Here is a 26,200-nt window from a genome sequence, read left to right as displayed (position 1 = left end):
CCTCCTGAGTAGCTGGGACTACAGGCATCCACCACTACGCCTGGCTAATTTTTGTATTTTTAGTAGAGATGGGGTTTCATCATGTTGGCCAGGCTGGCCTCGCACCCCTGACCTGAAGTTATCCGCCTACCTCAGCCTCCCAAAGTGCTGGGATTACAGGCATGAGCCACTGCGCCCGGCCTGTGTGATTTTTCGATTAAGAGAAGTGAATGAGGTAAAGCAGTCTGTAAAGTGCTTGGTACCCCAAAATGCTCACCAGACACTGTTCCAAGTATTAACTCATTGAAACTTTGTGAGACCTTAGGAAGTAGAGGCTGTTATTACCCCTACTTCCAGCTGGGGAAACTGGGAAGCAGAGAAGAAAACCACTTACCCAGAGTCCTTTTGCTTAGCTGCAGAGTCAGGACACAGCCCTTTGCAGCCAAGGCCGTATGACCCCCAGACTGCTGGCAGCCAATGAGGGACTCAGATGGCCCGAGCCACATCTTGACTGCTTCCTAAATAATGCACTCCTAGTGAATGAATGAAAAAAAAAAAAATGGTTTGAATGAATGCTGGGGCCTGCCTCTCACCCCACAGGGGTACAGTGAGCAGTCAGTCATCATACCTCATTCTCCAGCCTTGCACTGCTGGGGGTGGGACCCAGCTTGTCCACCGCAAGGTCAGAGCAGGAGGGAGGCTTGGAGCCCTCGGCTCAGATACCTTCGGTGGGACTGCAGTTCTTGGTTGGAGCAGGCATCGGAGCCTCCTGGGTTACTGGCTAAGCACGCACACTCTCAGGCCCTGGGCGGGGACACTCTGCGGGTGGGGTGGAAGCCAAGGTGTTTCCTCCGTGACCATGGCGGCTCCCTCGCTGAACCTCGCGGTCTCGCTGAATCTCGCGGTCTGCCGGTCACCAAAGACCAGGGTGGCGGCCCTGGTGGGAAGGCTGAGGCCTGAGGTCCGTACCTGGCATGTTCACTGGGGTTGTTGGGGCCAGACCAGGTTCCTGGCGTTGCTGGCAGGGGAGGGAGATGGGAGTGGAGGACTAAGGAGTGAACTGGTCTCTCTCGGGCCTCTGCGAGCTCATTGGCCGAAATGGACAAAAGCAGATAACAAGGAGCCTGAGGCACCAGTGGCTGAGCAATGTGCCGGAGAACGCAATGAACAAAATAAAGAACCTGGGCTTCCATCACCTCCGAGGTTCCTGGAGGCTCCCGGGGTGGTGCCTGGCACACGGCACTCCGCCAACAGCCAAGGGGACAGTGGATGCCTGCCTGATGTGGGGTCCCTTCTATCAAATCTTGTGATCGGTCCGGGAATACTTGGCCTCCCCCTTTAAAGGGACAGACTTAAGCTGCTGCCTTTCAGGGGCCATGAAGGGAGATGCCTCCTCCTCACCAGGTCTGACCTCTGCACGACCAGGTACAGAGAGATGCAGAGATCCTCGGCTTCCCCAGGGGCCGCCGTGGGGCTGAAAGCTGCGGACTGGGAACCAGGGTGAATATGAGGGCTGGCCCTGACTCCCGCCATCCCCGGGTGGCTATGCCGGGGTGCTTGGTCTCAGGTGCTAGGGTGGAAACCCTGGGGCACAGGTGGGCCGTGGCGTGGGGGTGGCTCTGGGAGGACAAGGAAGACAGGGAGGTGGTGAATGGTCTCCCAGAACCATTGGGCCCTGTGCCTAACTCTGCATGGAGGGGACACAGCACATCTCAGGGCAGAGAAGGGACTGGAACCTCCAGGGCCTCCTCACTCCGACTCCTGTAAGTGCAGAGGCTCTGCTGTTCCTTGCTGGGGCTGGGCCCCAGCCTCTGTGCGCTGCCTCCTGGGTGGCAGAGGACACACCGCAAAAGGCACCCCATAAAGACAGTGCTTCCGGGCCCTGAGGAGCAGTTCTAGAGCCTGCGCTCCCGAATCCCACCCGAGGAATACCCTTTTCACCAGGACACTGGGGTGGGGGGCTCTTATGCATGAACCGACCTCCGGGGAACGAGCAATTCTTTGCCCAGTTGACTGCTTCTAGGGCACAAGGCCTAGGAGGGAAAGTTCTGGCAACATCCATTTCACTCAGCCACAACTACCCCAACGGCAGCGAGTGGGCCTGGGAATGCAGCTGAATGACCCTCAGCCTCCCAGGAGCCCCACCTGCGAGAGGGGTCTCAGAAAAGAGGTTTTGAGGCCAGCCCAGAGCAAGCTGGGCTGTCACTGTAATTGCACACACGCAGCTGAGCGCGGACATGACATTCGGCAGCTTTCGTCTGTGTTTATTTTTTTCATATCAAAGTTACATGTTTGAAATGTCTGCAGGAAGATGCCACCATCAGACAGGTTAGCTGGGGCATATATATTACAATGTAACCCTGTGGAGGTTGTGGGGCTGGAGCGGGAGATGCTCCCCAGAATCGGGTTTAGGTCAGACATGGTGTGTGCCTGCCCCTCCTTGCCACCCCCGACACCTGCAGGTGAGGACTGACCTCTGCAAGGAACGAGTCCTCCGCCTGGCTCCTATCTGTCTGTGAAGATGGATTCCCACAACCCGCCCGGCCCCCAAAAAGGAACAGATGAGCCATGGCCAGGCCGCAGCACTGAGCACAGAGCTCAGCAATAACCAGTGCCAGGAGCAGGGGGCGCAGGGGCACGCCTGCCATCAGTAAGTGAGACATACATCGCACCTTGCCGTCCTCACGCAGCGAGCCCCGGGCACTGCTCACGTGCTGCCTGGGCCCCGCTGCTCAGACCACCAAGGGCTCCCAACAAGGGCCTGGGGAGTTGCTTGGGCACACTGGGGCCAGGCACAGGGTCTGTTCTGAATTCAGGGAAGGTGAAGAGACCCCACCTCCACCCGGCTCAAGCCCAAGAACAAAGCAGACAGAGCTGTGGACAGCACCCGACCACAGACACGGTTCCGCCTGCTGCTGGGTGGAGAGGCCTGGTTTCTGAGGCTACAGCATGGCACTGGCATTGCCTGTGCTACAGAGGGGGACTCCTACGAGTCTCACAAATACAGGGAGAATTTCAGTTCGCACAAACCCAAGGGCCCTGTGTGCAGAGAGGCCCTCACACGCGCACAGCAGCATTCAACAGAGCTGGGCAAGGGAAGGGGAGAGGCAAGGGTTGAAATGAGGGACTTCAAAAAGAAGGAACAAACTAAAAACCCAACCCACACACAATACTGTTAATAAGCCAGCGACTCTACACACACTCCTTAAATAATAAAGTGACAGGTCCCGGCTGGCCCTGCAGGCCCACCGCCAGAGGGGGCCCGCCTGCCACTGCACGGCTTTCCTCCCTCTATCTACAGGACAAACAAAACATGGGAGAGGGGAGAAAACCCACATTTTCTTCTTGATAAATGCTGTTCAAAAACCCACGAAGGACTCAAAGTGACATGGTTGTTTTAAAAAAACCTAAATGATCAACAGATGTTGCTTTCTACGTTTTGCCTTTGTTCTGTTTGAACTGGGCTAAGTAAGCAGAGTTAGACCCTGCTGTTCACTTGACCGCGTCCTAAACCTGGGACAAGTGAGCACTCACATGACCCGGAGGCATGGGCTGGGGCAGCACGACTGGGTTCCCGCAGTGCCCTGCCTGCAGGCTCATGCTGGATGGAGGCCACAGAGCCGGGTGGCACAGGGCAGGTTCTGTTTGCCAAGCGCCCCACAAGCCTTGCCCAGATTGCCAAGCTCAGCAGCGAGAACGGTTTTGACGAGGAGGATGGAAAGAGCATCTGCTCTGGAAGCCGCTCTGCTGTGGGGAGAGTAGGGAGAGGGCGCACCTGCTGCAGCTGCTACCTTAGGAGGCTCCTCCGCGGCCAGGCCTCTGCCTCCCTGCACCCCGACGGCCCATTCGGGTGCCTCAGGGATGCCCTTCCCTCCCAGGGGCACTGACAGCACTGGCTGAAAGGTCTGAAGAGCCAGAGGAGGAGCCCTGCTGGCCGGCCCAGGATAGGGCAAGGAGGGAGGGAAAGCCAGGGGATGGGGAGGGACAGGAGATGGAGTTTAAGGCACACAGCGAGCGATGGAGGAGGGAGGTGCGGGCCTCTCCCCTCTGAACTAACTCCCCCAGGAGCTCAGCTCTGGCCTCAGTTTGGTGAGGTTCAGAAGACTCCCAGCAATAAAAAGTACTTCTTGGATGATCAAGTCCTCCCTTACTCCAGCCTCCTCTGCTCAGCTCCCCAGGTGGTGTGGGAGGGGCCCAGTGGCCTGGGGTGGGGGGTAAGGGGCGACGGGATGACAGACACTGCTGCTGCTCTCAGGCGGGCGAGGGAGGCCCTGATGGCGCCAGTACCGCAGTGCAGAGCACCGGCTGCGGGGCTGCTAAGGCGTCACTTGCGTACCTTTCCGGGCCTGCTGCAAAGCTCACACCATCCTCCATGCAACAGAAGCGGAAGCGAGAAGTGAAAAGGACCTCCTCCCAGTCTACTCTGTGTTCTGCCCACCCAGCTGCTCGCCCCCATTCCAGGACCCCTGGAGGACAGCCCACCCCAGAAAGCCTCCCCTCACTTTCCATTTCAGAAGATTCAGGGACCCTGGAGCTCAGGGAAGGGGAGCACCCGCCACTTCCTTGGTCTGCTGATGAGGTCTCTACTGCTGTCTCCCTGGAGGGGAGTGGGTGGAAGGGCAAGAGGGGAGAGATGGAAGTAAAAGCAGAAAACAAAACCAAACCAGAAAACCACCGGTTTGCAAATTGGCAACAAGACCTGCCTGCTGGCTGCACTGAGGCCCACGGGTCTGCTCCCACAGAGGAGGGAGGCAGGAAGCGGCAGGCAGGCTCCAGCTCCCGCCCGGCCCCGCTGAGGCCCGGCCAGCCTCGTGGCTCCGAGGCCGGGACTCCTGCCATGCGCCTAACAGGTCCAAGGTCCTCTCCGGTCTGGGAGCTGCCCTCCACGCCCCTCGAGCATTCTCCTCGATCCCGGTGGCTGCTCCTAGGTCTTCTCTTCCCGGTCTGTTTTTCTCCTTGTTATGTTCCTGGGTTTAATTTTCAGAGACAGTTCCCATAGGGCCTCCTCAGCCAGGTGGTCACTGAAGTCATTGAAGAAGTTTATAATGTCGTCATTCCTCCGGATGTCATAGTGCCTGGTGCAGGGGATGGGGAGCAGTCAGTGAGCACCTGTGTGGGCTGGACATCCACCCTCCTGGATGGTGCCGTGGGGACCATCCCCACAGCCTCGCAGCAAACGGATGCTGCAGGGGCTGCCGTTAACCAATGTGACAGAGGGGGGACACCAGCACTCAGAGACAGTACCAGCACATGGAGCACAAACAGGGCCCTGAGGCTGGGCTGCTCAAAGGGAAGGGGCCCCAGGTGACCCCACTGCCCCCAACAATGCATGTCAGGGCCCGCCCTGGGGGAGCTCTGGTGCCTCAGAGTCAGGCAGGCCAGGGTTTGTCAGGCGCTTCTCATAGCAAGGTGGGCACCAGCTTCTGGTGTGTAAAATGGGAGGATGAGCTGTGCTGTCACGGGGTCCAGGTCCAGGCCCAGGGCCAGGCCTGGCATGGAGCCTGGTGGGCATGCTCTCAAGTCATCCTGGCAGAAATGGAAGGGCCTGGACTATATCCCTGCTCAGCAGGGGGTGGGTCCCTGGGTCCTCTGTGGCTCCCTCTCCCCTCGGCATCCCGGGCTGTCTCTCCTTGGGTGTGGCCCAGGGCTCCGCTCTGCCCAGCCCCCCGGGGCGGCGGCACTCACGCCTGCTGGAAGCACCGCATGCTGTCGAGGATGTTGAACTGCTGCCACCGCTTGGAGAAGTTCACTTTCCCGTCGATGTAGTCTGGGTTTCCCAGGTGAACGAAGGTCAGGTCCTGCAGGATCAGCCCCCTGGGAGGACGGGTTAGGAAGCCTGTTACTGCTACAGGGAGGGGCTGGTTTGGCAGCTGCTCACTGCGAGTCCTAGCGCCTGACACATGACTCTAGCCCTTGCTGCTTCCAAATCCCAGAGCAAACCAAAGAGCCAGTCTGGGGTGCCTGTCTTTCCCAGAACAAACTCCCTCCTCAGCCTCTGGCCTCTGGCTCCACAAGCACCTGGTGGGGCCCTCGGAAGCCAGTACAGCTGATGAGGAGCCTGAGGGTGACGTGGCTGCCATGGCTGCTAAAGTAACATTAAACAAATGAGCAGTAAAAACAAACAAACAAACAAACAAACAAACAAAAAAACCCAAAACCCAAACCAGGGGGCAGGGGCAGAGATCTCCTTTTATTAACAGGTGTGGTGGGCTGGGTGCAATGGCTCATACCTGTAATCCCAGTACTACAGGAGGCTGAGGCAGAAGGATTGAGCTCAAGAGTCTGAAAACAGCTAGGCTGGGTGTGGCGGCTCACACCTATAATCCCAGCACTTTGAGAGGCCGAGGTGGGAGGATCACCTGAGATCAGGAGTTTGAGATCAACCTGGCCAACATGGTGAAACCCTGTCTCTACTAAAAATACAAAAAGTAGCTGGGTGTGGTGGTGCACACCTGTAATCCCAGCTACTTGGGAGGCTGAGGTGGGAGAATCACTTGAACCTGCGAGGCAGAGGTTGCAGTGAGCCAAGATTGAGCCACTGCACTCCAGCCTGGGTAACAAGAATGTAACTCTGTCTCAAAAAATAAAAAATAAAAAATAAAATAAAATAAAATAAAATAAAATAAAAAAACAGTTTGAAACCAGCATGGGCAACATAGCAAGACCTCGTCCCTACGAAAAAATACAAAAATTAGCTGGGCATGGTGGTGTGCACCTGCAATCCCAGCTACTAAGGAGACTGATGTGGGAGGATTCCTTGAGCCCAGGAGTTCAAGGTTGCAGTGAGCTATGATTGCACCACTGCACTCCAGCCTGGGTGACAGAGACTCCGTCTTTATTAAACAAAGAAACAGGCCGGGTGTGATGACTCACGCCTGTAATCCCAGCACTTTGGGAGGCCAAGGCAGGTGGATGACCTGAGGTCAAGAGTTCGAGACTAGCCCGGCCAACACGGTGAAACCCCAACTCTACTAAAAAAATACAAAAAAAAAAAAAAACAAAAAAATTATCCGGGCATGGTTGTGCACGCCTGTAATCCCAGCTACTACTCAGGAGGCTGAGGTGGGAGAATTGCTTGAACTCAGGAGGCAGAGGTTGCAGTGAGCCAAGATCATGCCACTGTATTCCAGCCTGGGTGACAGAGTGAGACTCCATCACAAACAAACAAACAAACAAGTGCTTCTGACTGCAGAGGACTTAAGGCCAGATGAGAGAGACGGGGGCAGCTCCTCCACTCAGGGAGAACTCAGCTTGAGGGAGCAGATGTGGAGCCATGGTGGGAAAGACTGTTAGCGCTCAGAGCAGAAAACCTGAGGATTTGTATCTCTGCGAGTTGAGGCCTGGAGGGCAGCCCTACAGGAGCCCTATAGGATGTGCCATTGAACACTCAGCCTTGGGATGCTGCTGAGTCTTGGTCTCTTGGAGAGTCTCAGTGTCTACAGCACACTAAAGGCTCTCGTAACTCCTGCAACAGACACTTGTTTGGCTTTGGTTATTCCGCTACGTCCCTTTGCTATGAAACATATTTCCTCCCACCCATGGTCCACACTCAGAAAGCACTTTCTGAACTTCTTTACACCAAGGCTCTCAAGGTTCCTGGGTGGCTGTGCATCCTCAGGTTGTTCTAATGCGCAGCCACGTGTGAGGACACTGGAATACTGTGTGATGCCGTGTGTGGGGACAGGAGCCATACATCTGTCACAAGCATGGCTGCACATGCTCACGGGCAGGCTACGGAAGGAAACGAGAGCGGGGCTGGGGGCTGGGGAAGGAGAACCCGTGTTCTTCACCTGAGCCCTTCTGTTCTGTTCAAACTGTATTATAAGAAGCATTACGTATTATATTATATATATGTATTGTACATTATGTATTACAAGAACCTTAAGTAAAACCGAAGTACAAATGTCTCTGTTAGAAACCCCTAAATTAGGATTTCTCTGCTGGAGCCTGACAGATCTTCCCCAGAGCAATGGAGGCAAACCCAGGCGGGGCTGGGGGCCTGGAGGGGCTGCTACTCACAGGTACGGGATGCACGGAGGTTCCACCTCTGAGAGGGCGGCCCGGTAGGCTCGGAAGGAGGACGAGCTGTCAATCAGCGTGCAGTACTCGGCCAGGCCCTGGCAGGACAGGACAGGACAGGACAGGTGTGAGCGAGTGCTGGGGCAGTGCTGGGACAGAGCCCTGGTCCTCCTCTCTAACAGGAGGGTCAGCCACCCTCTGCCCACCTCCACAGGTCCCACCACGTGCAAACATCCAGCCAGGTGTGGGTCCTGGCCCTGGCCAGCAGGGATTCTGCCCTTTTCAACGAGTGTCAGCCCAACCCCTGGTCACAGGGGGACTTCAGGCCGTTCTGTGGAGAAACACCCCACAGTACTCATTGTGCCTGGGCAGCCAGCGCCTACGTGTGTACGATGTCCCGGAAGATGGGCTCCTGCCAGCCAGACGAGCTTCCCAGGCACACACTGAGTGGCGTCACTCCTGGCTCGGAGCTGCCTTCGCTCTGCCCTGCACTCAGGGAGGACCAACTAGAGACGGCATGTGACCTCGCCCTCCTCAGGGCTGGAGGCTTCTCTCCTGCAGGGGCGGGGGGCTCCTGCCTAGGAGACTCAGCCAGCCCTGCCCCACTCAGAAGGCCCCTCTCCTGCCTCTTCTCCTGTTAGGTGCCTGTCCCTGAAGTGCTGCCTCCTCAGGAACCCTCTTGCAGAGAGGCCGTGTGAATTTCCCACCTCGTCCCATACACTAGCTTACAACCATCCCTGAACATGGGCTTGAACAAGACGACCCTGGGTGGCCTGGCTGACACCTGGGTCTCTGACATGACCCCTGGGTGGCCTGGGTCACATTCGGGTTCCTGACACGACCCCCAGGTGGCCTGGCTGACCCTCGGGTCCCTGACATGACCTCTGGGTGGCCTGGCTGACACTCAAAGCTATGGGTTTTGCCCCCATTTGCAGTAATATCTCCCCACACAGGATAAAGGCCCAACTCCTCATCAGGCTCCTGAGGCTCTCGTGACCTAGAGCTGGTCCCCTTCTCTGGGGATGTGGTCCCCTGGCCTCCTCCTGTTCCTGGAGGTGCCAATGCCCACCTGCTCCCAGTTGTGCACTCCTTTGTCCCCTTTGATTCTCTTCCCTTCCCAGGAAATTCCTCCTCCTCTACAGGTGGTGGCATGAGTGACACTTCCTCTGGGCTGGCCCACCTGCCCGCCCTTCCTCTTTTAGCGCTTATCCAGCAGAAACCCACCCAACATCATGCTGGGCTGTTCACCGTGCATCCCCAGCACCTACCGCAGCGCCCGGCCCGAAGCAGACCCTTCAGAAGAACGGGTTGAGGAAGGGCAGGGAGATGGGAACCCAGGGATGGGCCTGCTGGGTGGCAGCAGAACACCAGGACGTGACCACCCTGGAACCAACCTCGGAGCTCCCTGGGGCCTGAAGATTGGGGATCAGAGACAGGAAGGTGGGAGGGTAGCTGTCCTGGCCACACAGCATGTCGGTGGCAGAGCACGGGCCTAGGCCCAGCCTTTACTTCAGTGGGAGCACCTTCTGCCACAGCTGGTTGTCTGAGGGCTGCGTGGCCCCCTTTACCAGCCATCCTCCCAACCACGCCCCAAGGCCACTCACCTCTGAGGTCTGCTTCTGCCACTCCAGCCTGCGGATGGGCGCTGAGTCCAGGGCAGAGAGGATGGCCAAGTAGGAGTTGAAGTTATTCAGCTTCCGCAAGTGCTGCCGAGAGAGGGGCGGCGCCGTGAGGCAGGAGGGTAGGCGGGTCCCGGGCTCCCCAGGCAGGGACTGATAGTGGGGGCCTGGGGAGGACTTGGCCACCATTACCTTCATGATCTTGATGAACTTTAAGAGCAGCCGTTCCCTGTCCTGGGCCTTTTCCTGTAACATGATTATGGACCGGACCCTGCATGGACCAAGGGAAAAAGAAACAGCTGAGCTGACAGTCCCTGCAGGCCCCAGGGGTCCTGGTGGAGACAGGACCTGTACGACTTCCATGCCAGTGGTCACCAGCCCACCCCTAGAGTACCTGCAGCCTGCCCCAGGCATAGACCTACTTTCTGCTCTCCAGGAGCTCACAGCATCCCGGGACAGAGGCAAGACACCACAAGGAAATCTGGTGACAATAAATCTGTTGACCATAAGGAAATCTGGTAAAGGCCCAAAAGGGGCTTTGAATCTGCAGGTGGAGCATGGGAGGATCAAAGCAGAGCCTTTCCCGACAAGCATGGACCCCAAGTAGCAGCGGGCTGGGCAAGTTCCTTGTTTGGCACAGGACTGGCTCGGGGAGACCCGCTAGCACGTGACGTAAGAAGTCACCTTTGGCAGCCACGAGGGAAGGAACTTCTGAGAACCTTAGTAGCAACCAAAGCCGAGACCAAAGCCACAGGCCAGTCTCATCTGTGGGATAAATGCAGCAGGGTGTCACGCTGGCCTCAGTTTCCTGTGGTTCACAGGGACCACTACCAGGGTCACTTAGAGGAGGTGCCACACTTTGCACTGCTTCTTTTTTTTTTTTTTAAGAGACCCATCTGTCACCCGGTGCAGTGAGTATATCTCACTGCAGTCTTGAACTCCTGGGTTCAACTGTTGCTCCTGCCCCAGCTTCTGGAGTAGCTGGGACTATAGGTATGTACCACTGCACCTGGCTAATTTTAATTTTTTGTAGAGATGGGGGTCTCTCTATGTTGTCCAGGCTGGTCTCAAACTCCTGTGCTCAAGTGATCCTCCTGCCTTGGCCTCCCAATGTCCTGGGATTATAGGTGTGAGCCACTGTGCTTGCACCTCTGTGCAGCCAGGCCCTGTGGAGTGTGCCCCCAAGCTTCCTGCACCCAGCCAGAGGCTGGTGTCAGAAGCCAGGCTTGGGGCCTTGTGTGCAGCTTCCGTCTGCCTTAGAAACCACATCCTGTTGGGCAAAACCCTACGCTGGATTGCCATGGCTAACCATGCTTTCCCCAGGACGGAGTGCTTCTGTGGGGAGGATGGCAGGAAAAGGGGAGATGATCTCAGGGCCTTTAAAACACATCAGACATTCTCCTGGAGGCAGCAGTGGGCAGTGGGGGGCGCACAGCTGCTGAGCTCTGGGCGGGGTCCTGCCTGATGCTGAGCTGCTGTGGGGGCTCTGTCGCCTCTTGAAGAGACAAGAGCTCTGCTTTATAAACACACTACTGGGATTCATTTTGCTTTAAGAATTAAAGACTAGGCTGGGCGCAGTGGCTCAGGCCTGTAATCCCAGCACTTTGGGAGGCCGAGGCGGGCAGATCACAAGGTCAAGAGATCAAGACCATCTTGGCTAACACGGTGAAACCCTGTTTCTACTAAACAATACAAAAAATTAGCCGGGCGTGTTGGCGGGCGCCTGTAGTCCCAGCTACTTGGGAGACTGAGGCAGGAGAATGACGTAAACCAGGGAGGTGGAGCTTGCAATGAGCTGAGATTGCGCCACTGCACTCCAGCCTGGGCGACAGAGCGAGACTCCATCTCAAACACACACACACACACACACACACACACACACACACACACACACAGAATTAAAGACTAAATACAAACATTAATGTTATAGAGCCCACTCTTGTGCTGTTTTGTTAGGCAGAGTCAGTTGAGTGTCAGCCTGAGATTGCCTGGCAGTGACAGGGCAGGAGGGCAAACTCGACGCCCTTCCCAACGCCACCTATGGCAGACATTGCTCCTCGACCCTGGCACTCTTCCCCACTGAGCCTCCTCGACCAGGTGGCCACTTCCAGCAAGCCCCGTCCTGTCCCTGCCCTTGTCCTCTGCCTGCCCCTGTCCTCTGTCTACCGTTCGTGGTCAATGCTCGTGGGGCCCCCAGGAGCTTAGAGGAATGAAAGAGGTAGCTCCTTCTCCCACCACTCGAGCTCCCTGCAAAGGAAAACGCAGAGCCCACCCAGACGTGCCACCAACCAGAGCAACAGGGCTTGGCGCTGGGCCCCTCTTACCAGTAGGACATGTTGTTGAAGTGCTCCGTGAACTGGGTCAAGTTGGGGCTCTTTTCCTCATTCTGTTCTTTTGCCCAAAGCAAAACCTCAGGAATCTGCAAAAGGAAAGAAGGCAGCTGGAGGTGGAGCCCCCGGCTTTCCCGTAATGGGGGTTTCTCTCATTCAGGGACAACCAGTGTGGCTCCCCATGGCAGGAGCAGCCTGTACCTCTATTTTATAGAAGAGCTCAGCATCCAGCAGAGTTAGCTGCTCCGCGATCTCATGACTGTGAAAGTCGTGCAAGGTCCCCGGCCTGGAAGACAGAGGCGTGAGAAGAGCCGTCAGGGGTGGGGAGGGCGGTGGGGAGAGGTAAGCAGGCCCGGGCTGCAGGTGTCAGAGCAGGAGAGCCTCTCTGCCCAGCAGGCGCGTGGAGGCTACGTGGCGGGGAAGCCCCAAAAGGCTCCCTGGGGCCCTATGGGCCTCCTGCCTCTCTCCGGGACAACACCGTCTGCCTTTCTCTCCTGCTTTTGCCGAGTGTGTCCAGCAGCTTCTGGAATCAGGAGACTGAGTCTCCCTCATGAGCTCATGGACAACTGAGATGCCAAGAAGGCTCGCTCATGGCTGGAGCCCACTTCCAGGTGGCCAGCAAGAACAGAGATGGTGCCAAAGAAACGAAGGCTATGCGCTCACCGGAAGGAGCCCACTATTCAAAAGACATCTATAGCTGCAAATGGCACTCACCGTCGGTGTAGAGGGGGTGGGCCACAGACAGGGAATCTTTTGCAGATTTTTTTTTTTTTTTTTTTTGGAGAGGGAGTCTGGCTCTGTTCCCCAGGTTGGACTGTGGTGGCCGGATCCTCAGCTCACTCACAAGCTCCGACCTCACGGGTTTAAGCCTTTCTCTGGCCTTCAGCTCCGAAGTAGCTGGACTACAGCGCCGCCACCACGCCCGGTAGTTTTTTCTATTTTTTTAGTAGAGATGGGGTTTCACCGTGCTTAGCAGGATGGTCTCGTCTCCTGATCTCGTGATCCGCCCATTCCTCGGCCTTCCCAAAGAGTGCTGCTGGGATTACAGGCTTGAGTCACTGCGCCCGGCCTCTTTATGCAGATTCTTAGGGATGGTCAGGGTAGCCTGGAGGGCCGGACTAGCATCAACCACTGCCATGTTCATGCTGGGACAACCCAGAACTGACCCAAGCCCAGGGTGTGTGCACTCCTGCCCTGTCCTCTGAAGCCCCATGCCCTGCTGCCCACTTCCTACTCACAAGGGGATCACCACCCAATATGTGTCTCCTGGAGAAGAGGCCCAGCCCCCAGGGACCCACAGGGCTATTCCTGAGGCATCTCATCAAAGCGCCTGTGCAGAACCAGGATGGGGCTGTGGGGCTGGCAGGGAGGGAGGGTAAACTGAGAAAGGCACGGCTCCTGGGGAAGAGGCGGGGCTGGAGAGGTGGGCTCCTCACCTGGCTGCTACCCCCCGGGCCGCCAGGGGCTGGCCAGAGGTGGCACACCTGAGCAGCTTCTTCTGGTCCACCTTGTCCAGGATGTTCTTCCGGAGCACGCGGGCCAGGCTCAGCTCCCCGTTGCACACCAGACGGAAGACCAGTTCCATCAGCAGCTTCAGGATCTCTTCTGTCAATTCCACCAGGCTGAAGGACCAAAGAGCACAAGGTGAGGAGCAGGAAGACAAGGCCCAGGCAGACTCTGGCTTTGCCTTGGGATACACAAAGGGCACAGGGCCATGACTGGCACAGAGCTGGCCCGGAAACTTCTCATGGGAAGAGAGCAGGAGACGAGAGCCTGGGATGGCTGCCTGCATTCTTAGAGGTGTTGGGATGGTCATACCACCTGCCACACAGGCAACAGCCATCTGTTGGCACTGGACAAGCGCCAGGGACTCTGCTGGGGCCTGGGCTGCAGGGACAAGTCCCACACGAATCCCGCCCTGGGGAGCTACTGCTCCCATTGGACGATGAGACACCAAGACTTCCTGACCTCTCAGACTAGATGCCTGAGGGATGCTCCCCAACTTGCCCTGCTGAGAGCTGTCCACGCGTGGCCATTTCCCAGCCGCACAGCCCCTGACCACGGTCATCTCCCCCAGCAGGAGGAATACAGTCCGCCTGATGGAGATTCGTTAGCGGAACCGATATGGCAAGTGCCATGCCGTCAGATGGCCAGCCATGGAAACACTGAGGAGGGAGGGAGAGGCAGCCTCTCCCATTCCAGCCTCCACACAGCCTCCACCACGGCTGGTGGCTGAGAGCACGCCTGCTGGAGACTGGACCTAAGATACCCATGGGAGCAGGTGGGTGTGGCGGGTTCTCTCCTGAGGGTCCACAAGGGACCTCATGAGGAAATCCAGGGCCTGGGCACGGGGTGGAGAGACACCTCACCCACCTCACCCTGGCCTGCTGGGGACAGGCCATTCTCTCAAAGGACCAAGATAATGCAGGCAAGAGCCAGCTCTGCCCAGAGCCGATGGGCAGGAGAAGCAGGTGGATTGGAGCCTTTGCCTCCCCATTGGCCCCCTAGGACCCCAAGGGTGAAGCACTCACCAAAGCTCATCCACCACCCGCACCAGCACGAAGAATGTGTTCTTGCTGACGCGCTTCTTGAATGTGTCGGCAAAGGGAGAGAATTTCTCGTATGTGGAGCACGGGTTAAAGAAATAGTCACGTGGTCAGCCGGGGGTGGTGGGAGTGGAGGACTGACTCCTGGGGACCACTTGCTGAGCGCTCACAATGTGCCCGTCTCCCTGCGTGTAAAGCACTGGCATCCAGAAATGAGGGCACGGGACTAGCGCTAGCGCGGGGCAACAACTGCAAAGCCAGGATCTGAGCACAGGCATCTGACCCCAGGGATGCCCCTGGCTGCTGTCCTCTCCTGCCTGCCATGCCATCTCTGCTGCACTGTCCAGGCCTGCCTTTCTGTTGGGTTCACCCCGAGGTGCCCATGAGACTACAGACATGTAGAGAGTGCCTTGCTGAACCTTAGGTAGAGAACGGTGGGCCCAAACCAAACACCCTTAAAACCCCAGCTCGCTGGGCAGGTATGTAGGCCAGAAGTGTCGCCTTCCAGTCTTTCTGTGAGTTTCCATCCTGAGGCTGCCTCCCTGGGCTCTGCAGGGGAGCTCTCGCCTCCGTGACACTGGGCCGGGTCTCTCTTCCCAGAGCTGCAACACGCTCCAAATTGGCTCCCTGTCTCCAGGGCAGCCCTTCTAGCACCTGACCAGCTCTGGCTCATGCCCTGAGGTTGGGCTCTGCTTTGCGGTCAGGGTTTCCTGCCCGGCTGTTGTGCTTGCCATCAACTCTCCAGACCTCTCCGATCTCTCTCTCTAGCGATCCTGGACCTTCCAAGTCATGGGGCTCGGGACAGAGCAATGTAGCAGGGACAATGGTTTGGCCCACAGCACAGGGGTCGCCAGCCAATCAGGCCCAGACCTTGATGCTGCACCATTTCCATGATGGCTGAGCCGGGCAGAGGCGGAGAGCCTGGGCGCTGGCAGCAGGGGGCAAGTGGCATATGGCTGCTTTCCCACCAAGCAGCCACATGGGTCAGGTCCTTCATGTCTCTGAGCCTCGGTTTCCTCAATTACACAATAGAAAATTACAGAGCAGTGGCCCCATGTATAGTATGGTAATTTTACACACACCCACACACACGTATTAAAAAATGGTCATAGAGCTAGGTGAAAGCACACATGTAAAGCACATCTCGCCTGACCAGCAAGTCCTCGACATGTGTAAGTGACAGCCATTCGCTGAGCCAGGCCTGTGAGCAGGCGCTCTGAGTGACAGAACTTGCCAGGAACCCGAGACTCTGCCAATGGAAGATGTCCACATCTGTCTTGATAGATTAGGAATTCTAAAGGTTACCACGAGGGGAGAACGGGAGGCCAGGAGGTCTGCAGGAGACCCCAAGTGGAGCAGTGAAGGCTCAGGGCACACAGGAAGGGGCGAGGGCGCTGGTGGACTCAGGATTTCCTACCCTAGGTGGTGGCGGCTGCCCAGCAGATGGCAGCCGTGGGCTATGTGCTAAGAGGTGAGGTGGCTGAGGAGCAGCCGACCCAGTCTGCCTTCCTGGAGCAGCAGCTGCAGGTCAGCCTCATAGGGTGGGCAGGTTCGAACTTGAAGAAGCAACGGGTCCCACAAGTGGGTCCTTTCAAGCCCCTGGGGTCCTTCTCAGCCACTACTGCAGAGGGTGACATTTACTGAGGGTGGGCCTGTGAGGTAGATCTGGGGACAGGAGCCCATTCCAGTTGTGGATGTGGCAGTCGCAGAGTCCGCTGCGGGGGAGGTGACCGTGCTGACCCCTGAGCTTTCTATTTGGGTCTTGGTGTCCATCGTGCCCAACGTCCTGGGGCTCAGCTCTGAGAAGCTGCCAGAGCCGACCATGGGGGGTCTCTGCAGGGGCGTCTGCAGGACCGGCACACTCGCTCCCTCCCAGTCTGGGGCATATCTCATTCTTTTTTAGAATCATCCAGTGACTACAACTGCCACCAGGCACACATTCCCAGACTACGTACGTTCCAGCCTCTTCACATCATTTCACTCGACCTTTTAAGAGATGAGGAACTTGCCCGAGCTCAAAGCTGGAATGCAGGAGGGTAGAGGTGGGAACCTTGGTCCGTGGGGCTCTTGTGTCCCCACTTCAATCACACTGCCACCCAACATGCTGCTCAGCTTCCCCCATGAGGGCTGAGGGGCAAGAGGGCCCTTCTCTCTCTGAAATGCCCATGGCACAGGGGCCGTGGGTCAGGCAGGAAAGGATATCTGTACTGCAGCTTCTTGATGAGCTCCTCTGGGGAGATGAAGGTCCTGTAGGTGGTCAGGAAGGCCTCGCAGTACAACACCAAATCTAGAGGGAAAAGCAACACAAGCTGCTTGTCAGGGTGCAGAGGGCTGAGGGTGGGAGCTGGGGTGGATGTGAGTCCTTGCTCTGAGAGAGGCAGGGGAGACGGCACGGGGAGTGGGACAGGCGAGGGAGCCAGGGGCCTGGGAACCCACTCTGGTGCCTCCGCCTGCATGTCCCAGAGAAGTCACACATCCTCTCTGTCCATCTCTCAAAGGAAATGGCAGATCAGAGAGGGACAACAGGAATGAGTTTTATCTCATGGGCACTTTCTACCGACGATAGTGCTGCCTGGAGAACCGTGCTGTAGGAGCTGAGGCCAGCTCTGGTCCCAGCGGAAGAGGGCACTTAGGCTGACAAGTGATGCCTGCCCTAGGCATCAAAACCCGGAGGCATGCCTGTTCCAGGTAGGAGCCAGCCCTGGATTAGACTCTGAGAGGCTCTGCCTGTCCGAGTCTAATGCTTCAGAGGGTCTTAGCCATCATGGGCACAAAGGAAATAATCTGTTCAAACTTGTCAGCAGGATCCTGAAATGAAATCCTAGGCAGTACTTTTATTTTTAAATTATTATTATTATTATTTTTGAGACAGGGTCTCACTCTACCGCCCAGGCCACAGTGCAGTGGTGCGATCTTGGTTCACTGCAACCTCTGCCTCCTGGGTTCAAGTGATTCTTCTGCCTCAAGTTTCCAGAGTACCTGGGACCACAGGAACGCACCACCACGCCTGACGATTTTTGTATTTTTAGTAGAGACAAGGTTTCACCATGTTGGCCAGTCTAGTCTCAAACTCCTGGCCTTAAGTGGCCTCCCCAAAGTGCTGGGATTACAGGTGTGAGCCACTGTGCCCAGCCAGTACTTTTAGATGGTAGGGTCCAACCCAAAACTCTGGGGAAATTCCACGTTTTGGGTCCTAAGGGATAGGCTGAAGAGGCACAGCCTGGGCCAGGTACTAAGGAGGGGCGTGGTGCCAGCCACTGGGCAGATGTGGGCTGGCAGCTCCAGTCCACCCCTCACTTCTCCACGCCTGCCTCCTCTAAGAGGAGGCTGGTACCAGCCAGGGACTCCCAGACTTCCCAGAATTACAACAGCCTTATTTATTTGCTGTGGTGACACCTTCTCAACTGTGCTATCTCTGATATTACAGAAAAAAGTGGAATTTTAAAACGTAGGACACTGCCTGAGCCAACAGGTGGCCAACAGGCAGCCAGACTCACTCCCTGCAGCCACCCCCCATGGCTGCTGAGGTGTGAGACCCAAGGAGGCTCCGCAGCCGTGTTCCTCACTGTGAGGCTGGGCACACACATGCACGGCTTAAATCTTGTGCTCTGGGCACAGACCACCTGCTCCCACCTTCTCACTCATTCCCGAGCTGCTGGGTAGAGGAACCTTGACGAACCAATGTCTCCAGCTGAGCCATGCTGGCTTGGCTCCTGCCCCCACCCTTGCCCCATCCCCTTCTGCATCAAACAAGAGAGGAAAACTCATGTCTGCTCTTGCACTGGAGGCTGCATGGGGTAAGGCCGGCAGGTGAGGGAGGCTCCAGGCTGAGAATCACAGCACGGCCCATGTGCACCGCGCTCGGGCTCATTCCGGGGCCCCCACACCCACTCAGTTCACTGTCAAGCTTGGATTTCTATTTCTGTTCAAAGAGTGCTTCAGGAAGGAAGCAGAGATGGCCCAGTATAGACCCACACCTGCTTCTGGAAGAATGGGCCCAAGTCAACTGCCCTTTGCGGGTGCATCATTGCCAGTAGCCATGGCGACTTCGTGGGACTTGCTGGTGAGCACTGGGCCACGCCCTGAACATACGCCACATCCTTCAATGCCCAGAGCAATCCCACAAGGACAGAGAGGCCTGTTACCCCACCGAGAGAGGAGGAGCCTGGGCACGAGGCCACACCACCACACCGGGTCTGCGCCCATGTCTGCCCAATTTCAGAGCCCTCCCTCCTCTGCTGTGCCCTGGATTATGGCAGATGGGACAGCACCTGGCTTCTGGGACCGGCAGTGCCGTGCCACTCCTCTAGCGATCACAGGACTCTCGGTGTGGCCCTGAGCACTCTGTGCACCCTAGCTCACCTGGTCTTTGTGACAGCCCTAAAAGGCCCCAAAATTGTTCCTCATTTTCCTCCCAAGGAATTGGAAGCTCTGGAGCTGACAGGCCTGGCACACAGTTGCCAAGGGATAGACAGGATCTAAGCTGAGGCCTGAGGCCAAGGCTGACCTGACCTTCTCCCATGCAGGTCCTGACACCTGAGAGCAGAGCCACACAACCACAAAGCACCCCCACATGGCCTCTCCCTGCCAAGCCCTGCTCGGCAGGCTGGGTTCCACAGCCCTGAGCCATGGGGCTCCCAGCCACTCGTGCTGCTGGGGCAGTCTATGGCTTGCAGGAAGCACCTGCCCAAGGAGCTTGCTTTGTTACCTGCCACAAGGTGCTTCACCCTCCCAGCGGAGCCATGGCTTCTGCCTCAGTAATACTTTCCTAGGTACAACCTTAGTTCTGGGGAGCCTCCAACCCTCCTGCTAATAACATCAGGCACAGCTCCCACCGGCACAGAGCCTCCTCTCAGCAGGTCCAGCTAGCAAAAGCCAGAAGCCTCTTGGCTGTCCTGTCTCGGGGCTGTACCCAACAGGACAGTGGAGTTCACCCTTTGGAGCCGAGGTCTGAAGCCAGCTCCCATTTCAGCCCCTCACTGTGGACAAAAAGGAAACGAAAGTCACTCCTGTGCCCGACTGAGGATGGAGCCCCACTGTGTCAGGCAGGGAGGGGATTCACTGCAGAGAAGCCAAGTGAGGGCTGCGCTCAGGATGGTGCTGATCACGCCCCCAGCACCGCTGACGTGCGGGGCAGGTTTCACGCTCCCTCACGTAATCTGCACAACAACGGGCACTGTTCACCCCTTCAACAAGTGGAGTCGGCTCAGGCCGAGAAGCCTGGGGACTGCCCAGGGGCCCTCCGAGCCTGTCACGGCACAGCTGGGGCTAGGATGCAGCATCACCAGGTCTGGGCCCTGCCCTGGTCAGAACAAAGGGTAAGGGAACAGTGAAGGGAAGGGCGCAACAGTGGCTGCGGTGAGTTTGTGGGAGCCATCTCTTCTTTTTCTCTAATTTTCTGCAATGTAAATATTTTTTAGTACTACCTCCATAATTCAGAAATTCCCCGAGTCATTCTAGGTCACGTGTTGGGAAACGTGTTAAGGAAACACAGGGACAGAGTCCTTTACAGAAATGAAACAGTGGGAGGCTGAGACAGGAGAACGGTGTGAACCCGGGAGGCGGAGCTTGCAGTGAGCCGAGATGCGCCACTGCACTCCAGCCTGGGCGACAGAGCAAGACTCTGTCTCAAAAAAAAAAAAAAAGAGAAGAAAAAAAGAAATGAAACAGGCTGGACTAGGATTTCAAGGTGGGAGAGTTTTCATTCCCTCCACAGTTTACTTTACCATTGCTCTGACATCATCTTTTAAATCATTGTTTTCAATGTAAAAAGCAAAGCAGTGTGTGGAGAGATGGGCTGGCCAGGTGGTGCTGGCCCCTGGAGGGCAGGCAGTGAAGGGGGCTGCGGCCGCACCCCACCAGGTCACTGGCACCTCCTTTCCAGAACGTGACTGGGAATGACAGCTCTTTTGCTAGCAGAGTCCACCCAACAGGGCGTTTTAGGGATTAGGGGATGGTCCCTGCTTTTCCAGCCCTCTCAATCAGCACACTGAATGCGTGGTGGGGTGGGGCAGCTGTGTGCTGTGAATCGAAGGTTCCTGGATGGAACAAACGGAGAATTTCCTCGTGGAGTATGTGAGTGAAGTCTGGTCTAATGGTCTGGAATAATAGACTGACTCAGCAGTCAGGAAAGGGATCAAAAGGTACCTGCATGTTATCTTAAGTTTGGTACTACTGGGTGACATGCCACCATTCAAGGCGCTGTCTGTGGTGCACCTACTATGCGCTGAGCCCCTCAAGGACCCTGGAGGCCCTGCGGTCATTACCTTGTACCAGTGGAGGACAGACGCCGCACATGCCTGGAGTTGAACATGATCTACTTGTCTCCCAAGGTGGGCTCTCTCTGCTCTGACTCAGGTGCCCCAGGACTGCTGATCAGACCTGCTCAGGGCTGGCTGCCAGGAGGGGACAGGAGAGTGATGGGAGGCCGAGTGGCACCTGGGGCAGGATCAGCCCCAATCTAGTGAGCTTGCTGACACAAAGGCCGCTGCGGAGAGGGCACCCTACCTTTCCTGTCAGTCTCAGTAGCATGGACCAATAAGATATCCCCAGATCCTCCGCGGACATCCGGCCCGTCATCACCCTGTAATGAAAGCAGGCAAGGAAGGTATGAGGCAGAGTATGCCCTTCAGAGAGTCAGTTTAGGAAGAAAAAGGCAGGAATGAGATGACAAAGAAAATGCAATGCAGGAACCCCAAGTCCCCTCTCCTGTGCTCCTCCGCCCAGGAGCAGTGTGACTGCACTGCAATGCCAGGGGCCTCCAGACTCGCCTTGTGCTTGGTGACAGGCACAAACTGGACTGAGTCTGGGAGCTGGATGGCCTGGGAGCTGCCCGGGCACCAAGGCACCAGGACATGTCACTGTTTTGAGTACACAACTTGGGCCAGGGGACACAGCACCATCCATCCTTCTCTGCTCACCAAACCACAAGTGAAGCAGGACCCCCCGGGGGCAAGACAGTTCCCAATCTTGCCCAGGATGCCTGTGGAGGCAGCAGGGCTATTTCCAAGCATGTTCATGTTCCCCAAAACTGCAGCAAGCTGCCCTAAATCTAAATCCGTCTCCCCAGGTGGAGGTAGAAGTTACTTGCATTGACACAGGTTCTTCCATGGGGCCCTTCATTAGAGGAGAGCAAAGCATTACAGAGAGAGCTGTTCAATGACATCTGATGCTGCACACCTGCCACCAACCTCGCCTACCTGTTAAGAAGCAAGTCTTGCTTCCGTGCGGGCAAACAGAGGTCACCCAGCATACAGCCAAAAAGAGCTGTGACCAGGGCCAGGAATGGAGGTTCAGGACAAACCCCCAGGCCTGTTTCTGCCCCTGCCCCTCAATGCTCCTTGCTCTGTAACGCTTGGGGGTACAGAACCAGCCCTCTCAGCTGTGGCACACACTCTGAGACTCGTCCACCTTTTTATTTTTGGGCTTTGGTATTTTACCTCCTGACTCCAGAGGCCTGAGATTGTCTTGGGTTTACCTCTAGGAGTGGGAGTTATGCCTCTGACCTGATTTTAAGGAAGAAATTTATGGCAAGGATCATGAAATGACACTTCTCTCTGCAGAGGAGCCCAGCTGTGTGAGCACCCCCACCAGCCCTGCCTGCGTGTGACAGTCCAAGGCACAGACACCTTCCTGGGCTGCTCCCTGCCATGGCCAGAGCCAGCGCATTCTTGCCTGGGAGTGTGCAAAGGACAGTATCTGCCCTTTTGTCTATGTGTCATCAAATCGAAGCTCCAAAATAGTTGCCTCCTCGTGAGGGCCAAGGCTGCTTTATGAAGCTGTTCCTTTGCACTTCCAGCACTGCACGCCAGGAGGGAGAGGCAGGGCACTCTCGGTCCAGCTTCCTCTCCACTGTCATAGGTTTGGGCCCTGTTTTCACCAACGAGGTTCTGCAGGCAAGGCACAGGACCAGGGAATCCACAGTGTCCAGGCCTGAATTTTCTTTTCTTTTCTTTTTTTTTTTTAGAGATGGGTCTTGCTATGTTACCCAGGCTGGTCTTGAACTCCTGGACTCAAGCTATCCCCCTGCCTTGGCCTCCCAGGGAGACACCCAGCTGGTGTCTCCCAGGCTGAAGCTACAGTGGGGCTATATTTTCAACAACAGAAAGAGTTTCCCATTAGTGAGGGCCAAACACACACAGGCTCTGTCTGCAGAGCATTTACATGGATTTCATCTCCACACCCTCAGGAGTTCTGGCATCTTTTGCTACAGAGGCTGCAGAACTTGACCTGTGTAAGATCACTTTCTTTTTTTTTTTTTGAGACGGAGTCTCGCTCTGTCGCCCAGGCTGGAGTGCAGTGGCCGGATCTCAGTTCACTGCAAGCTCCGCCTCCTGGGTTTACGCCATTCTCCTGCCTCAGCCTCCCGAGTAGCTGGGACTACAGGCACCCGCCACCTCGCCCGGCTAGTTTTTTGTATTTTTTAGTAGAGACGGGGTTTCACCGTGTTAGCCAGGATGGTCTCGATCTCCTGACCTTGTGATCCGCCCGTCTCGGCCTCCCAAAGTGCTGGGATTACAGGCTTGAGCCACCGCGCCCGGCCAAGATCACTTTCTAGAAGCATCAGGAGACGGCACACTTCTCCTGGAATCTATCCCTCCAGAGTCCACAGCCCAGAGGCTCCCCAGGGGCATTGAAGAGTTGGTCTCTAAGCCTCCTGGGGTTGTTCTGCTTATGACAAGATCACGTTCTCCTCAGCCCCACCTGCTCTCTGTCGGGCCAGGCTGCAAAACCCCGGCCTGGGAAGTCCTCACCTCCTGCTTGAGCGTCAGCCTGGACATAATTTCGTTGTGGTCGATGAGGGACAGCTCGTCTACTTCCTCCTCCGACTGAGCAGACTCCAGAGCATCTGGTGACTTTGGGGCCCTGAGGGGAGAAGTGGTTTGTGTTGCAAGTGTCAAACCAGCCCAGCTCCTGATGCCTGGAGGCCAAGGCAGTGCTGGTGTGCACCGCTCAAAACTGCTCCCGGAACATGCCTGCCCCGATGGCAGCTACATCACTATGGACTGGATCTTCAGCTTTGCTACTGACTGGCTGTGTGGCCACAGGACATTCCCTGCTGCCTCCGGATGTCCCATCTGTCCACGGAAGTCATTCCGCTGGGAAAATAAAAAGGTTCCATTAAGCTGTTTGAGCGATGGTCTCAGCCACTCTCTGCCAAGGCCCATTGCACAGTCAGCATTTAGAGAGAGGAGGAGCAAAGGGGCAAGCAGAATGGGAGAGAAAGCCGCACTGCTGTTGAGGCTATTTCCCCATCTTCTCCAAGGACCGACTCGCCACGGGACCCTTTGCTTGGCACTAAGAAAGAGCTGTGAATCAAGCAGACATAGCCTCTTGTCCCTGAGGGTTCAGTCTAGCAGGAGACATTTTTTTTTTTTTTTTTTTTTTTTTTTTTTTTTTTTTTTGAGACGGAGTCTCGCTCTGTCACCTAGGCTGGATTGCAGTGGCACAATCTTGGCTCACCGCAACCTCCACCTCCTGGGTTCAAGTGATTCTCCTGCCTCAGCCTCCTAAGTAGCTCGGATTACAGGCACATGTCACCACGTCCCGCTAATTTTTTTCTTTTTTTTGAGACAGAGTCTTGCTCTGCCACCCAGGCTGAAGTGCAGTGGCGCAATCTTGGCTCACTGCAAGCTCTGCCTCCCGGGTTCACGCCATTCTCCTGCCTCAGCCTCCCGAGTAGCTGGGACTACAGGTGCCCGGACCATGCCCGGCTAATTTTTTTGTATTGTTTTTTAGTAAAGATGGGGTTTCACTGTGTTGACCAGGACGGTCTTGATCTCCTGACCTCATGATCCGCCCGCCTCGGCCTCCCAAAGTGTTGGGATTACAGGCGTGAGCCACTGTGCCAGGCCACTAATTTTTGTATTTTTAGTAGAGNGTCTCGCTCTGTCACCTAGGCTGGATTGCAGTGGCACAATCTTGGCTCACCGCAACCTCCACCTCCTGGGTTCAAGTGATTCTCCTGCCTCAGCCTCCTAAGTAGCTCGGATTACAGGCACATGTCACCACGTCCCGCTAATTTTTTTCTTTTTTTTGAGACAGAGTCTTGCTCTGCCACCCAGGCTGAAGTGCAGTGGCGCAATCTTGGCTCACTGCAAGCTCTGCCTCCCGGGTTCACGCCATTCTCCTGCCTCAGCCTCCCGAGTAGCTGGGACTACAGGTGCCCGGACCATGCCCGGCTAATTTTTTTGTATTGTTTTTTAGTAAAGATGGGGTTTCACTGTGTTGACCAGGACGGTCTTGATCTCCTGACCTCATGATCCGCCCGCCTCGGCCTCCCAAAGTGCTGGGATTACAGGCGTGAGCCACTGTGCCAGGCCACTAATTTTTGTATTTTTAGTAGAGACAGGGTTTCACCATGTTGGTCAGGCTGGTCTCGAACTCCTGACCTCGTGATCCTCCCACTTTGGCCTCCCAAAGTGCTGGGATTACAGGTGTGAGCCACCGTGCCTGGCCATTTATTTGTTTTTTTGAGACAGGGTCTCCCTCTGTAGCCCAGGCTAGAGTACAGTGGCGTGATCTTGGCTCACTGCAGCCCTGACCTCCTGGGCTCAAGCCATCCTCCCATCTTAGTCTCCCAAGTAGCGAGGACTACAGGCACAAGCCCCCACCACCATGCCTGGATAATTTTGTTCATTGTAGGGATGAGGTCTCACTATGTTACTCAGCTGGTCTTGATCTCCTGACTCATGTGATACTCCCGCTTTGGCCTCTCAAAGTGTTAGGATCACAGGCTTGAGCCACTGCGCCCAGTCTTTTTATATTTGAGACAGAATTTAAAACAAGTGGTCACGGTAGCACAGAGAAAGAAGCCCAGAAGGGTACCACAAGCACAAGCAGGGGGTCTGGGCTCGTCTAAAGGTTAGGAGGCTTCTGGAATGGGATGGGTGAGCCGAGGCTTGCAGCACTGAGCCCAAGTTGCCGGCGGAAGGATGGGAGAGAACATTCCCCACCAAGGGGAAGGTGGGACGGCCGGGAGTGTCCAAGATGAGTCTCCCAGCTTAGGGTGTTCTGGGGAGAGTGGAAGCTGGGCCTGCAGATATACCTGGCTTTCCCCTGGCATTTTCTTCCACGTTCCTCTGTTTTATACTGGCCAGTCTTGTGGTCACAGGTCACAGTTTATCCCGAGGTATCTGAGATGTAAAAATATGTCTTTATGCCAGGCGTGATGATGGCTCACGCCTGTAATTTCAGCACTTTGGGAGGCCGAGGTGGGTGGATCACTTGAAGTCAGGAGTTCGAGACCAGCCTGGCCAACGTGGTGAAACCCTGTCTCTAAACCCTGTTTCTAAAAATAGAAAAACTAGCTGGGTGTGGTGGTGCTTGCCTGTAACCCAGCTACTTGGAGGCTGAGGCAGGAGAATCACTTGAACCCGGGAGGCGGAGGCTGCAGTGAGCCGAGATGGCACCACTGCACTCCGCCTGGGTGACAGAGCGAGATTCTGTCTCAAAAAAAAAAAAAAAAAGTGCCTTCAGTAAAAGAATATGGATGGGTCATATTCAAGACCCATGCCCAGTCTTGATAAGAACCCTGCTCCATATCTCGTCAATGTTTAGCCTGTGGTTTGGCCTTGATGGAGGGACAACATCCCACAGTTATTTCTGAGCAGTCAAAGTGTTCATCCTTCTCTTTCACGAGAACCATCTGGAACTCTGAAGATGATTCCTTGGGGTCCGGTGAAGCTGGTGGCACACCCACGAGCTG

General features: G+C 56.1%; 1 protein-coding gene across 8 annotated transcripts in view; it reads right to left on the bottom strand.

The window, feature by feature from the left end:
- Window positions 1-2,220: 2,220 nt before the first annotated feature.
- The window catches only part of RAPGEF1 (Rap guanine nucleotide exchange factor 1), a 132,040-nt gene continuing 108,060 nt past the window's right edge, over window positions 2,221-26,200 (bottom strand). For all 8 annotated transcript variants that reach the window (XM_017849912.1, XM_017849914.1, XM_017849917.1 and 5 more), the window contains 12 exons: window positions 23,247-23,358; window positions 21,001-21,076; window positions 16,696-16,780; window positions 14,479-14,571; window positions 13,384-13,569; window positions 12,149-12,233; window positions 11,942-12,036; window positions 9,810-9,888; window positions 9,603-9,704; window positions 7,999-8,096; window positions 5,665-5,793; window positions 2,221-5,054 (listed from right to left, as the gene is read on the bottom strand). In XM_017849912.1, the coding sequence (XP_017705401.1) occupies window positions 4,904-5,054; window positions 5,665-5,793; window positions 7,999-8,096; window positions 9,603-9,704; window positions 9,810-9,888; window positions 11,942-12,036; window positions 12,149-12,233; window positions 13,384-13,569; window positions 14,479-14,571; window positions 16,696-16,780; window positions 21,001-21,076; window positions 23,247-23,358 (1,291 nt within the window). In that variant the 3' untranslated portion in view covers window positions 2,221-4,903. The remainder of the gene's footprint in view (window positions 5,055-5,664; window positions 5,794-7,998; window positions 8,097-9,602; window positions 9,705-9,809; window positions 9,889-11,941; window positions 12,037-12,148; window positions 12,234-13,383; window positions 13,570-14,478; window positions 14,572-16,695; window positions 16,781-21,000; window positions 21,077-23,246; window positions 23,359-26,200) is intronic.

This window comes from Rhinopithecus bieti, unplaced genomic scaffold (assembly GCF_001698545.2).
Source record: "Rhinopithecus bieti isolate Rb0 unplaced genomic scaffold, ASM169854v2 scaffold_31823, whole genome shotgun sequence".
Taxonomy (NCBI): Eukaryota; Metazoa; Chordata; class Mammalia; order Primates; family Cercopithecidae; genus Rhinopithecus; species Rhinopithecus bieti.
Note: the sequence above shows the minus strand (reverse complement) of the source record. Positions and strands in the feature narration are given on the sequence as shown.